At 38.5% G+C, this 14,036-nt stretch overlaps 3 protein-coding genes across 3 annotated transcripts; all 3 read left to right on the top strand.

Moving 5' to 3' along the window:
• Positions 1-134: 134 nt before the first annotated feature.
• pdcd5 (programmed cell death 5) lies at positions 135-3,764 on the top strand. The gene is made up of 6 exons (XM_040011603.1): positions 135-406; positions 1,547-1,584; positions 2,072-2,133; positions 2,227-2,318; positions 2,710-2,781; positions 2,868-3,764. Exons 1-6 carry the CDS (start codon positions 341-343, stop codon positions 2,913-2,915), a joined length of 378 nt encoding a protein of 125 aa, XP_039867537.1. The 5' UTR covers positions 135-340; the 3' UTR covers positions 2,916-3,764.
• Positions 3,765-4,067: 303 nt separating this feature from the next.
• Positions 4,068-9,811, top strand: mvda (mevalonate (diphospho) decarboxylase a). The gene is made up of 10 exons (XM_040011601.1): positions 4,068-4,429; positions 4,653-4,723; positions 5,892-6,006; positions 6,101-6,247; positions 6,368-6,567; positions 6,690-6,764; positions 6,892-7,110; positions 7,515-7,630; positions 8,737-8,845; positions 9,241-9,811. The coding sequence occupies exons 1-10, from the start codon at positions 4,354-4,356 to the stop codon at positions 9,319-9,321; spliced, it is 1,209 nt and encodes a 402-aa protein (XP_039867535.1). The 5' UTR covers positions 4,068-4,353; the 3' UTR covers positions 9,322-9,811.
• Positions 9,812-10,200: 389 nt separating this feature from the next.
• On the top strand, positions 10,201-13,614 carry LOC120721341 (cytochrome b-245 light chain). The gene is made up of 6 exons (XM_040011602.1): positions 10,201-10,356; positions 10,617-10,686; positions 12,099-12,173; positions 12,261-12,344; positions 12,474-12,555; positions 12,963-13,614. Exons 1-6 carry the CDS (start codon positions 10,299-10,301, stop codon positions 13,152-13,154), a joined length of 561 nt encoding a protein of 186 aa, XP_039867536.1. The 5' UTR covers positions 10,201-10,298; the 3' UTR covers positions 13,155-13,614.
• The last annotated feature ends 422 nt before the right edge of the window (positions 13,615-14,036 follow it).

The following is a 14,036-nucleotide window of genomic DNA, read 5'->3' as shown; positions in this document are numbered from 1 at the left end:
CTTGCCTCCATCAGTGTATGAATGCGAGAGTGAATGAATAGTGGCATTGTAAAGCGCTTTGGGTGCCTTGAAAAGCGCTATATAAATCCAATCCATTATTATTATTATTAAGACTTGGGAGAATAAAATATATAACTTCAGAGGCATAATGATACAGTGCACGACTGAGTGATCCTGACTCTCTCATTGATTGATCGAGCCTGTAGGATCTGTTTTTCTGACGTCGATTGTCCTTCCTTCAGTTAGGCAGGGCCTAGCCTGTGATAGCAGTTTAGTGGGAATTTTATTGCGATACACCATCCCAGTTTTGACTTTTAGGTCAATATTACGGTTATAAAAAATGGCAGACGAAGAATTAGAGGCGATTAGGCGGCAAAGAATGGCGGAGCTACAGGCAAAGCAAGGGGTAAGAACCGAATAGGCACTGGAAAGCATGGTTTCACCCGCCTTATATGGAGATGCTGAGTTCAGTATACTGCTAGCTAGTGTAGCTAAAACAAAAACAAACCACCACTTAACTCTAACTTAAGGGATATACACAGCTAACTTAATGAGCCTCATGTTTGGTGAAGATGATATTTGCTTCCTCATCTAGATGTGTTAACATCACCATAGTGCTAGCTTTGTATCAGTCAGCGCTTACCCCTCTGAAAATCAAAGCGCTGGCTTGTTGGAACAAAATTGAACAAATTTTTAGACTTGCTACTGATGGAGTGGTCGTTGTGCTTCCTCCTTTCTACAGATAATTTGTGTGTGTGTGTGTGTGTCTTTATCTAAACTTTGACATTAGCACAGCATGTGAGTAAGCGGCAGCAATTTCTGACGTGTTTGGTGAACTGTCAGTAGTCTAATACATTATCATATGTCAGAAATAAGTATTTATACTAATTCACATGCAGTGCAGTGATTAGAGAGTCCTCACGTGTCTGGGTTTCTGTCATTGTTTTTGAAAATATTTGGCACTCATAAATTTCTATTTTATGTCTTTTTGTGACCTCAAAAAATACAATGATCAGTGGGTTTTAAATCTCATTGATGATATCCAACTTACCTCAAGAAGACTGTAATAGGAACTTTTCACTGAATGTGCCTATTTAAAAAATCTGTCATATGAGTTTTGTTTGTTTGTTGACAGTAGTCTAACTTTATTTGTTACAAAATAGAGAACATACTGGACTTTAATTCATTGTCTAGAGGACATTATAGGGTACCTACCATTAAAAAAATATCCAAAGCAACAAATTTACAAACTCGATTAAAGATGAGCCATTATGGTATACTTTGCTATACTGGTTTAAGTAAAATATAGAATTTTTAAAAACAAAACGAAGAAACTTGAAAACATAACCAAAGAGATTGCTCTCATGGTCCTTCTTGTATCGTCAGACCTGAAAATAACAGCGAATAAGTTACTTTATCAAATTTTCACCATTACCAACATTAAAGTACTGTTTGATTGGTGGATGGAATAAAATAAAATGTCTACCAGTTAGCTGAATGTATAAATAAAATCTGTATTTAATGGTGCTGTCCTGTATACTTCCAGGAAGGTAATAATCAGCAAGCAGAGGAGGCCAAACAAAGGTACGATGTGTAATTGATCAAAAAAGAAACTACTTTAGCTGAATTTTTCCTGTATATAGTACTTGTACTTGCATAAAGGACTGTTTTTTTAAGACTAACTGTTATATGCCTTAAGTATTGCACTTGTTTTGTAACTGAACCAAAATATTTCCATACAGCAGAAATGTGTATATATAACTTCAGCTGAATATATTTTTTCCTATTTAACTCAGTCTTATTTATATAGTGCCAAATTACAACAACAGTCACCTCAAGGTGCTTAATATTGTAAAGTATAGACCCATTACATTAATACGGAGAAACCCCAACAATTAGATGACCCGCTGTGAGCCAGCACTGAAAGTTTTTGACATATATGTAATATCTAAACTCTCAGTGTAGCTGACCAACCTGGTATTCTTACTGCTTAGCTTCTATATAAATGCAGTATCTTTTGTTTTCTTTTAGCTGGTCTCAGTTGACCAATGTAAGTGTTTTCTAATTACAGAGAAACAGATATGAGGAACTCCATATTGGCTCAAGTTCTAGACCAGTCTGCCCGTGCGAGATGTAAGTGTGGTTTCATATACTGTATATCCTTCATCCTAATAAAACTCCTCTTTGGAAATTAATAGTGCTGTCTCATTGTATTTTATTTTTTAGTGAGCAATCTTGCCTTGGTGAAGCCAGAAAAGGCAAATGCAGTTGAAAACTATCTCATTCAAATGGCTCGTTTTGGAAAGCTGGGAGGAAAGGTAAGAAAGTACAGACATGGGGAAAAAGTTTTCACAGCACTCTCTGCGATCCTATGAAAAACTAAATACACCCCACCATTCAGTATCTTGTAAAACCACCTTCAGCCAAGCTGTAGTTGTCAGGCAGATTTAGCACTATAATATTTCCGTGTACAGTGGGGTTTGCAGTTAACTCAACTGCGAGGTGCCTGCATGGTGCCAGCAAAGTGCCAAACTTCTGCTTTCAGAGGTGGTCACACGACTGACGATCATTTAAGTCCATTTAAGCAGCAAGAGTGTATGTAGTTTTTCACTATGCATTCCTCTCAAAACTTTTTTTTTCCTCAAATGACTTTAACTTTGAATGCTTCTAGCAAAACATATTGAATAAACTCATTTCCACTTTTGTCAGATTACAGAATCAGGCTTGATCGAGATCCTAGAAAAAGTCAGTCAACAAACAGAAAAAAAGACAACCGTTACAGTAAGTTTCTCTGAAATGTCACATACATTTGATTTTTTTTCCTGTAATTTATATGCATTACATTTCTAATATACTCTACTTGACAGTTCAACAGACGGAGGGTGATGGACTCGGATGATGAGGACGACTATTAACTTTCAACAGGAGCTCTGGAATGAGCAACCAAATCAGAGCAGTTGACATGCTTTGCTGGGACTCTGACAGAATCGCTGACTAGTGTGTTCCTGTTAGCTGAACCCTGAGATGCCACACTAGCTTCTGTGTGTCTTTGGAAACTACCAACCAAGATGGAAAACAAGGACTTTGATATTGCAGCATTTGGTGGGATTGTTGAACACAATGTCAATTAACATTTTATTTTGTAAACTCTTCAATCTAGATGCTACAAATTTTTACTGCTTATCTGACAGCTCATGGCACTGTTTGACTTTCCTAGTCCATCTCAGTAGTTTCCTTTATTTTCACCACGGTTCATGCATTTTCTTCAAACATTAGAAACTAGTTAAAATGCAGATGATACTGATGTTAATGCATTTTATGTGGGTCTACTCTTTAATTGCCATCTAGGCTACTATCCCATTAGCTGTTATTCTAGGATTCTTGTTGCTGATGTGTACCTTGAGGGTTCACATATAATTAAATGAGCCTTAAATTGAAATGTTTTTCCTTATTAGTGGACTGTTTCTAAAATTGTCCTTCACCATTTAAATGAGTGTTAAATCTTTCTTTTTTTTAAGTTTCCATTTAGAATTAAACACAAATTGTATTCCACTGACTTGAACATCAAATATCACAACATCAATACACAGTAACGTCCCCACCATACAAAGGTAGACTGTCAGTCTATGGATGAGGTGGATGATTGACTCTGGACTTTTTGCTTTATAAATAAGTTCACATTTTGACATTCAATTCAGAAGCAGGAGTTAACAGACTGCCAAATGTATCCAACAACTTTTGAAATAAAATGCATGATGGGGAAATGTGTTTTATGTTAATATACTTTATTATCTCTAGAAAAGTCTGTCGGAAATCACTTTAGTCACCATACTGACAGAACTGTTTTTATCGGTGTCAGTACCAATAGTGATGTACAGTATAAGAAAGCATTTAATGTACCTCAGTTGTTCATTACATGTCAAATACAATAACTGAGTACCTTTTCAGCACTGAATCCTGCAGCTTATCTCTAATTCACAATAGTCATTTCCTGCCTGAGCACTTATTAAGATTTTTAATTCATATTGCGTTTATAATTCAAAATTGCGTTGACTTGAATAAACCCTAACACCGACGATAGGGGTCTGGGTTGGTCTTACGCTTGCCTCATTTTCACACGACCGTGGTCAGATGATTTCTCATTGGCTATTTAGAGTTCAGTACACTCAGCCCGACTCTGATTGGTGCTCGGGTTAGTCACATGTTCATCACTAACCAATCCGGTGAGTCTGCTAGGAAACGCTACAGTAAGGTGCAGGCAGCCACGCTGAGAGTGCTAAACTCTGGGAGAGGGTTGTACAGTGTGTTTTAAAAACATTCAGGTAGTCTTTTTATTGGTGTATATGCAGAGCCATGCCGGAGGACAGAACTGAGCAGCCACATATAGTTACATGTACCGCTCCAGTGAATATAGCTGTCATTAAATACTGTAAGTATCACCTGGACTTGTGTTTGAGTTAGCATTGTTTTGTTATGGTTGTATCATTTGGACTCAAGTAAAACTGAATCGACAGTGCCTGTGTGTTAATGTCTGACTGAATATTGGCTATTAAAGGTCTGAATTACTCTCGAGTCTATTTATATTGTATCCTAATATCAGGCTGATGACACCTCGGTTGTGGACTCCGTGTTAAAGCCTTCTTACTTTTCAGGGGGCAAGAGAAATGAAGACTTAATTCTACCCATTAACTCATCTTTGAGCGTCACATTGCATCAAGACCAGGTATGTTACTTAAAACGAAATCCTCACGAAGCCTGTGTCTGTAAAAAACACACTCTTTCTCTATGTTTTCTCATTTCGTCGTGTTTCCCTGTCGAGAGCTGCAGAATAACTGCTGCTGTGGCAGTAAGAGTTCACTGAATGGAGCCAAAGTCTCTATAAAATAGACTGTTAAGAGAATATTATGTCATAACATTACTGTTAGTCTCAATTAGGATTGCCAGACAAACTTTAAATATTTATCTGCTGTTTTAGTATTTGCAGTGTGAACACAGTTATATTAAACTTTACCTGTTCACGTCTATTAGATATTCTACTAAATGAATATTGGGGGGGGGGAAGTATTGTGACAACCTGGAAGAAATTCTCTGTTACTCAGATTACAGACGATTGGCATCACTTTTGCACTGTCCCTTGAAACTGGGATACACAGACATACACTGTGTTTTGTGCTTTTCACATGTCTCCGGGCTTCACATTGGATATTATGTTATATTAGTAATAACATACACTACTACATACAGCACCATTATTTCTCTAGTTTCTCTTTTGCTCTTCTTTGCATGTTTGCTGCTTTTTTGTTCTGTTCTCTGTAAAGATCTGTCAGTTCTTTGGTCCTTTTTGAAGAACACACTGCACACCCATGATGAGATATGCTTTTGGCAAATAACGCTTTGGGAATCATCTTATTGGTGCAAAAATACATTTTTATATTTTATGTAGCTTTACCTAAAGAAATCACGAAATGTTTTGGAATAGGCTGAAGTAACAAAGTTCTTAAAGATACAATTTAAAATTGGTTTGGCTAATTGGTCTGTTATGTATGGACATAACACTGGTTCATCCCTTGAGTCAGGTGCCTTTTTATGCTTGGGTGATTGATAAATCAGTTTTAAGTGGCTTAATAAACAAAAACAGATCCCTCTATAAGTGGTTAGGTACAAGGACTGGACTAAAAATGTGTATAAAAGCATCCAATGTCCAAAGTAAAACTTTGAAAGAACTTCAGAATGCCTGGAGAACTATTGCTCTCGAGCACTCTTAAAAAACTACAAAAAGGTCTGGTTATTGGAAACATAATAGAAAAAAAATGAGGGATGGTTCAAGATTTTTGCACACCACTGTAAATGCAGCTTGATACTGACGTACCTTCCTTTCTTCTTCTGCTTAGCTGAAAACAACCACTACAGTTGCAACCAGCAGATCATTTCAGGAGGATCGAATATGGCTCAACGGTAAAGAGGAGGACATAACCCATCCCAGACTGCAGTCCTGTCTGAGAGAGAGTGAGTGTTGTGCATTATATTTGTAAAATCATAGAGCAGACAGAAAGGAGTGCATACTACAATGTAATTTTCTTTCTTTTTTCTTTATGTTTAGTTCGACGATTGGCACGGAAGAGGCGTAATGATGGAGACTCTGGCGTGGATTCAGCTAGTTTGTCACACAAAGTCCACATTTGCTCAGTTAACAACTTCCCCACTGCTGCTGGACTCGCCTCTTCAGCAGCTGGATTTGCTTGCCTGGGTGAGCTTGTCTGTGCTATAATTCACTTTTGCTAACATCTCCTTCTCCATCTTTCTTATAGTTGATATTGCTTCACTTAGTCCCAGTGTCTTTGTTTTTTTTGACTGTTCTGTGGCACAGTTTACTCTCTGGCTCGGGTGTTTGGAGTAGAAGGAGAGTTGTCTGGGATTGCTCGTCAAGGCTCTGGCAGCGCATGCCGGAGCATGTATGGAGGTTTCGTCCAGTGGATCATGGGAAACAAAGAGGATGGGAAGGACAGTTTAGCCCAGCAGGTGGAGCCAGAGACTCACTGGCCTGAGCTCAGAATCCTCGTACTAGTGGTAGGTCTGATTGTGGGTATAGAAGAGTGACACTAAATAAGTGAAAATAATACTGATGAATTTGCGCTTTTACAAATGCAGGAATGCAAAAGTTAGATCAATTTGATGCACTTCTGTCACAGGCCAGTGCAGAGCGGAAGCCAGTTGGCAGCACCTCTGGAATGCAAACCAGTGTAAAAACAAGCTGCCTATTAAAGGTGTGTTCACCTTATACTGCAAATGTCAGAATTTTAATGTATATCGATTGGCACTTTATTTAAACCCAGCTCACTAATACAACACATGTCTGACTGTCATACCTGTGTCCGTGTGTGCCTGTGTTAGCACCGCGCTGAATCTGTTGTCCCAGGCCGGATGGTAGAGATGACTGAAGCAATACGAAAAAAGGACTTTGCTGCATTTGCTGAACTAACCATGAAGGATAGTAACCAGTTTCATGCCAGCTGCCTCGACACGTACCCCCCTATCTTCTACCTCAATCATGTTTCGCAGCAGATCATCAGCTTGGTCCATCGTTACAACAAGCATTACGGGGAGACGAGGGTGAGCAGCTTTTACAGTGGCATTATGGGAGAAATATCTGGGCACTGGACTTTATTTATTTATACATATTTGTATTTCCATTCCCTTATTTACATTTTATTTTATTGTTTTTCCATGAAATTGATTTTTCTTAACCACTCATCCAACTTGGGGTCACAGGTGCCTGTCCCAGCTGATATAGGGCGAGAGTTTAGTTTAACAGTGGACATGTTGCCAGTCCATCACTCAACACCATACCATGCTTTCAATGAAATAAAGAAAACTTAATTTCCTCATGTGTTAAAATAATGCATTTTTTTATGATGCCGTAAAGAAGATGTGAAAGATGTGTGATGGTTTTAAACTGGAGACAGGAAAATCTCATTTTTTCTGCAATAATCACATTCTGTTTATTATCTTTATAGGTAGCCTACACTTTTGATGCAGGGCCCAATGCTGTGATCTTCACTTTACAGCAGCACGTTCCTGAGTTTGTGCACGTGGTTCAACATTTCTTTCCCCCAGAAACCAACGGAGCAGAGTAAGTGGAAGGATGTTAAGCTCATTCCCTTTAAAATCCGTCTATAGCAATTAATTAATCCTGAAAAATCAACATTTAAATGCATGTATGTAGATATATACAGTGGAAAGTATTAGGTCTTTTCGTGTAATCTAAAACTGATAAAGCAGACCTTTTGCCCATTAACCTACTCTGAAATTTGTGAAAGTGAAACTTGTTTTGGTTTGTTAAAAATCAAGAACTGAAATCAGTTCTTACCAAGGTGTTTAAACCCTTTGTTGTTGCATTCAACATTTTGATCAGGTGCATCCTGTTTGCTTTAATTATTTTTGACACGTGTCTACAACATAACTGTGGAAACCTAAATGATTTGAGCACAGCTTACCAAGGCATGTGCCTGTAAAGAAAGTCTAACAAATCATATTGTATTAAGGCCCAAAGTCCAGGAAACTCTGTAAAAACTGCCCATAAAACTGGTCAAGAACACCATTTCTGAGGTTTTGAGTGTTCCCAAAAGTGCATTGTACTCAGTAGATTAACATCTCTAGAGGATATTTACCAGAAGTTACCTTGCCATCCAACCAAAATAAGTGATCAAGCAAGAAAGGTCTGCTCTGACTGAACCTCAGAGGTCCTCAAGTTGTTGTGAAAACCTGTTGGAAAGACAGCCAACTTACTGGTCAAATGATCCACACACTTAACTCCCTGAGCAGACCACTATTTCTGACTAATACCAGGCACTGCTTATTATCTTGCTGAAGGCAAGTGAATCAGGATGCTTGCATACTATTGGGGTCTTTCTCCACAGAAGGGACATGAAGACGGAGGGATGTAAAGATTTCAGAAAGGGAACATGAAGATAACCTGCTTCAAATTGCACACAACCTGAAAACACAGAAATAGCCTGAGCTAGAAAAAACCTGCCTAGAAGAATAAATCTGAAATGTCTATGAAGATCTGAACCTGCAAATGCTGCTAAATGGACTTCCACAGAGGACTTAATGTTGCATCTTAATGTTGAATAATGTTTTAGAACAAATGGTAGACTTGTACTTTTGCTTATTAAGGTGTATTGGCCTTCAGTCCTTTTTAAAATGTGTCACTGAGAGCTTCTTTCCTCTCTGCAGCTTTATTAAGGGTCTTCCAGTCAACTGTGCTTCTCTTTCTGAGGAGCTGAAGCAAGGTATTGGTCTGGAACCCATGCCAAAGGGAATAAACTACATAATTAGTACTAAGGTATTCACTCATATTTATCCACACAAGCAATTACTCCAACTTTGTATTATAGGCTTACTTTAAACAGCAGCTGAAAGATACAGAGGTTTTAGATTTAAATGATCCATCTATGCTGCACAAAACTGCAGCGATGTGTCTGCTGTAGGATTGCAAGAAGGTTCAGATGTGTCTATGCAATACCTTTCAACATGCTGTTATGAAACATTGTCTTGCATTGGTCCATTTAACTAGGGCACTGAAAGACCATGACAGTTATCTGAACCTTTGACCAGTGAGCGCTTCATTTGAAAAGCTAATGTTTCCAAGTGGAAAGAATAATTGTATAATTTTGAAGCTGTGAACACTCAGACACACATAATTAATCTGTTGTTTCATCTTCTTGTATTGTCTTCAAGGCTGGACCAGGCCCGCGTGTTGTAGAGGATCCTACTCAGCACCTGCTTTTATCTGATGGTTTTCCCAAGAAAACAATGTGATTTCCTCCTGCAGCCCTAAAGGAGCGAGTTCTACTGAGCAACAGGAAAGCCAATGTGACTTAGTTGCATACAACGTTTATCGCAGCAATACCAGACACCTTCCTCACAAGAGCGGAAGATGATACGTCTCCCTTTAAATATTAAACTGTCCTGTTTGGTCTCTTTTCATATCATCATTACTCCTTTGTGTTCTTTCATAGCTTTAATCATTTCTGTGTGTCTGTAGGTAGATAAACACTGATACTGCCTTGACTCTCTGGTAGTAAATAAGTGGAAACTCTTGCAGTGAGCAATGCACTGAGTCATAAATACAGATCGGACCGGAGACTGGAGCTGACCCATTGTTCTCTGACCTGTCTGATCAAATCATTGTCTGTAGAGTTTTTTGTTTCTTCTTGTTAATCACCATTTCCGATCAACAGTGCATATTTAATTCATGTCAATTCAATGTCAATGGCACACAATAAAATATATTTTGGTCAAGATTTCATTTGTTGTTTGTGATTTTTGTCATCATCCGATTCTCATCCAGATGAAAAAATAATTCTCTATTCAATCTCAGAACTTTAAAAGATTGACTCATAATTCTGGTACAGAAGCAGCAAAAAGGACAGCAAATAATAGAAAAGGAAAAAAACAAAAGAAAACTTTTACAAATTCCGGTAACCTAACAATCTTTCCACAGTCAACAATCACAGTGTGAATATCTTGGGATAAAGCCGGTCTTTCTTTTCCTTGTGTTACCTGCCAGGAGTTTTCGGTTCTTCCTCTTCCGCTGTAGCGCTGCATTTTTTTTCGGACATGACGCTTGAAACGGGGATTGGCTAAGGCAGAACAAGCCTCGCCCTCTGACCTGCCCATCTGCACCCCTCAAATCTCGTAAATACATTTTCTTCCTTGTAGAAACTATTATCACCGTCGGTAATCCACGCCGGAGGAGCTCCAGGAGGTTGCAGAGGTGCTGTTAGGTTAACATAATGGGGAAGATTGAGTGGGCGATGTGGGCTAATGAGCAGGCTTTGGCGTCGGGTCTAAGTGAGTATGAAAACTTTATTATTATGGAGGGAAAGGAGGGGGGGGGGGCGTATTTAGCATGTTTCTTCTTGTCTTATTCGGTTACATGAGCGGTTTAATTCAAACAGAATATTTTCAAAGGGAATTATACTTTTAGCCTCTTGTCTAGTTCATTTACAGAGTGTTTCTGACAACATAATAAAGCAGTTTACCATCTCTTTGTTTGTTCAGTCTGCTGGAGTGTATAATTTTAATCTTATCTTCCTGTTTTCTTCTTTCAGTTCTCCTCACAGGAGGAATCGTAGGCGTTGCTGGACAGTTCAGAGGGTGGCAGTTTGCTGCTTATGCAGTGTATCCTTTATTTTCAGTTGTATTTTTTAATTGTGTCTGGATTTTTGGCTTATTAAGCTTTTTCTGTGTTGTAGAAATAATAATATGCTAAATAACTGATATAAAGTATGTATTCAGGCTACAGTTTGCATACAGGAAGCTGACATACTTATAACAAGTAAATACATTATAGGCTACACAGCTAATACTAGAGCCTTTAGCTTTCTGGTCTGTATTGACGTGATAGAACAGATGATGTGATTCATCTGTCCTCCGCTACATCTTAAACAGGCTCTGTTGGATTGAGGTGTGGTGATTGTGGAGGCCATTTTAAGTTCAAGAAACCAGTCTGAGACTGCGTAGTGCACTGCCCAAGTGAAATGAGCAATTACACTGTAGCCATGCAGGGACACATATGCTCATCAACAATACTCTGCTGTTACATTCAAATTATACTAAAACAGTAACGATTCTTTAATTGATGTGCCAAATTTTGACCCCACCATCTAAATGCTGCAGAAAGAGAGTCATCGCCAATCAACCAGGCAATATGTTTTTTCAAGCCATGCATGTCCACTCATGGGCCCACTGTGTGCTCTGTTTACTTTTCTTAGCTGCACAAATTGAAGCCTGTGTGGTCTAAAGCTGCTGACGACCATTTGCTTTTTTTTTTTTGACAGATTTTGTGCTCAGAGATCCTTCTCTGCACAACATGTCATTTTAGTTTCTATTGCATTGTTGCTCAGTCAGTGCAGCCATTCCTCTCCTATCTTTTCCATCAGGAAGTGTTTTCGCAGCTCAGTGGGTGAATTTTCTTTCCCTCTAAGGCTTATTTAAAGTTATTAATATATGTCAAAATGCATTTTGTTCCGGCCTCATTAGTGACTGAATTGGTGTTTTTATTGACAAGCAGTTGAATGAGTGTTATTAATACAATAACTGTCAAATGTATATGATGCATCACACAGTATGATAAGCACAATTATGCAGCAAGTTAACATCAAACCTGACCAAATGTTCTAGTATTATGGATTTAACCGATGCTGTGCTTAACAATGTTCACACTGACATGCGAGAACATTATTTCTTTTTATTCATTAATGGCAAAAATACAACATGGGAAAGTACTTTCTTTTCCCCCCAGTAGCTATTCTTATGAAATAATGGACATATTCTCTTTTGTATTAGAAACAATGCTCTCATTCATTATTGTCTTTGCCTGCTGAACCTGCTCAGCGTCACCAGTGTTTATCTCAATTTCACTTCTCAGACTTATCTCAGTGAGCATTCTTATCTGACTTCTTTTGGTCCTGTTGACTTAGTGCACTGTGTTTACTGATGATGATATATTGTTTCTGTTTTTATGTCTGTGTGACACTTTGCATGCAAATAAAGAACATTATTTTAAAGAAAACACCTTGACAGATAACTAGTGCTGCTGGGGTGTTTGTGTGTCTACTTGAGTATCCCAGAAGCAAGAGGGCCAAGGGCACGAGTGTGGAGAGAACGTAAGCAAACACTATTCATTTGGATGTGTGATGGACTTTAATGGACAAGTTCTAAGTTGCTCATGGTTGTGTCTTAATTTCTCTCAGAGGCCAGTACTGCTTCACTGTGTGCGTAAAAGCCTTTGGACCACTGACCAGGAACTACTATGTCAGGGCATTCTTACATGCTGCGTGAGTTCCTTATCTCAGCTGCTGTCTTTGCCAAACAGCTTTCTATCACTGTCGATTAGTCAAGAATTATGACTTGGTTTATTTTGTCTTTTGTCATCAAATTCCTTTGTTTTTGTTTTTTTCCCTCAGCATCTGTGTACCTGGAGGTTTTATGCTTGCCACTGTTCTCGGATGTGTCTGCCTTGGCATTGCCAGCCTCATCTACCTTGCAGTAAGTTTGCAGCTTTTAACCCATTTATTTTTCTTTTGTCCAGCAAGTTAAATAACTTTTTGATAAAGTTGTTAACTGAAGCAGGAACTGGCCAGTTAGTGGAAACAAGGAAATAGCAACAAGGAAGAGGTTGTTTTGTTACTGGCACCTCTGTTGAAAGATGTAGTTATGAAATCTGAACAGTTAGGGGTGTGACTGAATTCCTCAACACCTCTGTGGATCTCTGTGGAAGCTTTCGAGGTTGCACTGTTTATTTTTATATTTTCTAAACTACTGTGAGTGTCAAAGAAAAGGACCAGTAATAATAATCTTCCTAATTTTCAGACTTGAACAGTAACTTTCAGTCATGCTTAACTTAATCATCCACAAGCCAGTCATTGTTGATTTGTCATCTTCTTGCTTTGTAGGCCGCTATACGAGGCGAGCATTGGGATCCCATTCTTCCACGGAAGGAGACCCGAAAACCAGTTGCACAGAGCATCAAGAATCCTCCTCAGAATCCACCACCAAGACCTCCTCCAGAGATGCGCAGGAAACAAGCAGGCGACCTTGAAAAATCAGCCTATGACAACCCCATGTCTGTTACTGATGATGAATAAGCAGTATAGCTTCAGTCCATAACCAGTTACAGTTGGAGTTTACTGGATTGTGTAACTCTGGATGAACAACGTTTTTCTGTTGACCGGGCAACAAGTTAGACACACACCTCCTTAACTCAACTTGGAGAAAAATGGGAGGAGAAAATGAAGGAAATAATTTGTTCAATGAAGAAAGAAAAATCAGACAACAGAATATAAATGTAAACACTGTAGCTGCTAAGTGTCATCCGCTAACAAATATTGTCAATTTGTTTTAAGTTGTTCTGCATCCAAAATAATTACACTGTGTTTTAACCCTTTACGTATTTCTTAAAAAGCAGCTCATCCCAATGCTGTTTAACAGGAATAAATGGACCTGCTGTTTTTGACTGTATCTGGCTGACATTAAGCCATTTATTAAACTTTTTGCTAGCATTTTCACTGTGTTGTAAATAAACTCCTTTTATCCTTTGACTCATTATGTGTTGTAGGCGTATTCTTTAAATCTCTATTCTACAAGGTTTCTGTGGTAAATTATTTTAAGCAATGCAACTTCCCCATTTTGCAAATGTACACAATTTCAATATGTCAGAATTTCCCTTTCTTGTCTCAGCTGTTTCTTTCTTCTTCTGCATTTTTGTCATATTGCCATCAATTGTTGGCTTACAAAGGGAAAAAAATCTTAGGATCATTCATTTGGTTTAGGTGCTGGTTGTCAGACAAGTTCTGCATGTTTATGTATTGTATTATATCTTTTGTTACCCCTCATGTTTGTGTGTGTGTGTGTGTGTGTGTGTGTGTGTGTGTGTGTGTGTGTGTGTGTGTGTGTGTGTGTGTGTGTGTGACAGCTGACCTGTCAGGCAGCTGGTTATCCCTATAAATAGGCATCTGCTTATGAATAAT

The sequence above is a fragment of the Simochromis diagramma genome, unplaced genomic scaffold, assembly GCF_900408965.1.
Source record: "Simochromis diagramma unplaced genomic scaffold, fSimDia1.1 OVJJ01000603.1, whole genome shotgun sequence".
Lineage (NCBI taxonomy): Eukaryota > Metazoa > Chordata > Actinopteri > Cichliformes > Cichlidae > Simochromis > Simochromis diagramma.
Note: the sequence above shows the minus strand (reverse complement) of the source record. Positions and strands in the feature narration are given on the sequence as shown.

What these genes read in the sequence shown, in the direction of transcription:
- pdcd5 (XM_040011603.1), top strand. Translation starts at nt 341, where the DNA reads ATGGCAGACGAAGAATTAGAGGCGATTAGGCGGCAAAGAATGGCGGAG. An exon ending in CCAGTCTGCCCGTGCGAGAT is followed by an intron (nt 2,134 to 2,226) that starts GTAAGTGTGGTT and finishes TTTATTTTTTAG; the next exon opens with TGAGCAATCTTGCCTTGGTG. An exon ending in AAAAAAAGACAACCGTTACA is followed by an intron (nt 2,782 to 2,867) that starts GTAAGTTTCTCT and finishes TCTACTTGACAG; the next exon opens with TTCAACAGACGGAGGGTGAT.
- mvda (XM_040011601.1), top strand. Translation starts at nt 4,354, where the DNA reads ATGCCGGAGGACAGAACTGAGCAGCCACATATAGTTACATGTACCGCT. An exon ending in GCAGTCCTGTCTGAGAGAGA is followed by an intron (nt 6,007 to 6,100) that starts GTGAGTGTTGTG and finishes CTTTATGTTTAG; the next exon opens with TTCGACGATTGGCACGGAAG. An exon ending in AAACAAGCTGCCTATTAAAG is followed by an intron (nt 6,765 to 6,891) that starts GTGTGTTCACCT and finishes TGCCTGTGTTAG; the next exon opens with CACCGCGCTGAATCTGTTGT.
- LOC120721341 (XM_040011602.1), top strand. Translation starts at nt 10,299, where the DNA reads ATGGGGAAGATTGAGTGGGCGATGTGGGCTAATGAGCAGGCTTTGGCG. An exon ending in CAGTTTGCTGCTTATGCAGT is followed by an intron (nt 10,687 to 12,098) that starts GTATCCTTTATT and finishes ACAGATAACTAG; the next exon opens with TGCTGCTGGGGTGTTTGTGT. An exon ending in GGCACGAGTGTGGAGAGAAC is followed by an intron (nt 12,174 to 12,260) that starts GTAAGCAAACAC and finishes AATTTCTCTCAG; the next exon opens with AGGCCAGTACTGCTTCACTG.